The sequence below is a fragment of the Austrofundulus limnaeus genome, unplaced genomic scaffold, assembly GCF_001266775.1.
Source record: "Austrofundulus limnaeus strain Quisiro unplaced genomic scaffold, Austrofundulus_limnaeus-1.0 Scaffold22, whole genome shotgun sequence".
In the NCBI taxonomy this organism is placed as follows: Eukaryota; Metazoa; Chordata; class Actinopteri; order Cyprinodontiformes; family Rivulidae; genus Austrofundulus; species Austrofundulus limnaeus.
In genome coordinates, this window is record NW_013952424.1 from 955,350 (window position 1) to 957,341 (window position 1,992).

The window sequence follows — 1,992 nt, forward strand, 5'->3', positions numbered from 1 at the left end:
ATATTTATGTTTGTGGTTGTAATGTGACAAAATATGGAAAAGTTCAAGGGGTATGAATACTTTTGCAAACCACTGTAAATCTCATAAATCTTCCAGCACATACTCATGGTATTCYTCTTTGTTTAGTCTGGTTATTTCTACTTTAAATTACTTGACAGTTCAGCAGCTCCTGTTCTATTTTAGTGTTCAGTTTGAAATATTTWTTGATTTATTGTACATCTTGTTTGGTCTCGGGACCATGTGGCTGCAGTGAAACCTGCCACAAGTCAGTGATGTGTCAAGTTTCTTTAAAAATCTGTAAAATTTCTGAGATTTTTAACAAATTCTTTAAAGTTCCTGTGACGTGCATTTCACTCAAATACAAAAAAGTTAAAGGAAAATAACTTTATGTTTAAGAAACTTGGCATAATACGTATGATTGTACTTATTTTGTCCCATAACTGTCATATTTTCTTTTGAATTAGGCTCAGCCAAAGTGAAACAGGAAGTGACATCAAAGAGGAACTCTAAAAACTCTCAGGTTTTTGTTTATTGAAACAACATTTAAACTCTTAACTCTTCTGAAAACCTCTGCTGGTGACTTAAAATAATCTCTAAAGAAACTCCAGATTCTTCTCTACAGTCTGGGTTGTTAGCTGTTKTAGCAACGCTCTGTTCACTATCCGACATTCCCCTTTGACATCACTTCCTGTTTCTTCACTTGCAAATATCTCAACAACTGTTCATCTCAGCGGCGTGAATTTTTTTCCTCAATATGTTTTCAATCTTATCTTAAAAAATGCATTCAATTTATTACAAAGATTTGATGTCCCAGGCACTTTAAAACATATTTTCAAGTTTGTTTGCTCAAGAAGGAACTGCAAAACCTCTGACCTATTAGGTTGATTCTCAGGTATTAATAAAGAAACTTTAATTCTCATTTATAAACGTATCTTTTTTTTCCCTGCAGATGTTTCGGTTTCTGCTGTGGCTCAGCTCCCCCGTGGCCCCCTGCTAAAACGGGGAAGCACCATCACCTTAATCTGCAACGTCTCTGTGACGACCACAGGTCCCGCCCAGGCTCAGGTGCAGTGGCTGCGATGGCCGATCCCTAAATTAGTGACCAAGCAGGAATCGGCTCCATCAGACCCCCCTGCTGTGACAAAGCCCTCGGTCATTGCAGTTCTGATGTACAGCGGCGTTTCAAACATGCATGAAAACACCAGCGAGATCAGCATCGACCGGGTGGCAGCTGGCAGCTACAGACTGAGGGTCCACTCGGCGACAGAGGGGGACCAGGGCATGTATAAATGTCAGGCTGAGGCGTGGGGGCAGGACCCACATGGAGGCTGGTACAACACTGGAGCCAAAGCTGAGTCAAACGCAGTGACTGTGTACCTGTATGCCAGAGGTAAGAGCTTCCTTTGGAACTTATTGTTCTCTAAATTAATCATGATCCAGATAAATAAATATGAAGGTCTCTGAACCAAACATTTTAACACTTGTTATTTTCTCTCTCAAATGCAACTAACATACTAAATAAAACCGTAGCTCGGKTTGTCTGCGAGGTCAGAGGAGCAAGTGTTTTATTTCAGATTTTCAGGGTCAAACAAAAGGAAGAGGTCAAACTCAAACAGTAAATTTCTTATGATGGCTATAAAAACTTGTCTTTTCTTTTAAAGGGAACATATCACGCAAAATCCATGTTTTTAGCAGTTAAATAMGTTTTGTTGTGTACTTGGAGTTAGGGCTGCACGATATTTGAAAATCTTGCGATGGCGATAATATTTTTTAAGTATTGCGATGACAATATCAGGTGCGATATATGACTTTTTTTCTTTCCTCCCTTTCTTATCTGTACTCCCTATTCTCTGTGACATTTAGCATTTTTGGCAGTCATATGTGTCTGATGTGAGCTTTAATTACTCTGTCCTACTGGCTAAGAATAGAATAGAATAGAATAGAATAGAATAGAATAGAATAGAATAGAATAGAATAGAATAGAATAGAATA

At 38.4% G+C, this 1,992-nt stretch overlaps 1 protein-coding gene across 1 annotated transcript in view; it reads left to right on the forward strand.

Annotated features, from left to right (window-relative positions):
* igsf8 (immunoglobulin superfamily, member 8) overlaps positions 1 to 1,992 on the forward strand; it is an 18,642-nt gene that overhangs the window by 11,927 nt on the left and 4,723 nt on the right. The window contains exon 7 of the mRNA XM_014004148.1: positions 950 to 1,390. Within this exon, the coding sequence (XP_013859602.1) occupies positions 950 to 1,390 (441 nt within the window). The remainder of the gene's footprint in view (positions 1 to 949; positions 1,391 to 1,992) is intronic.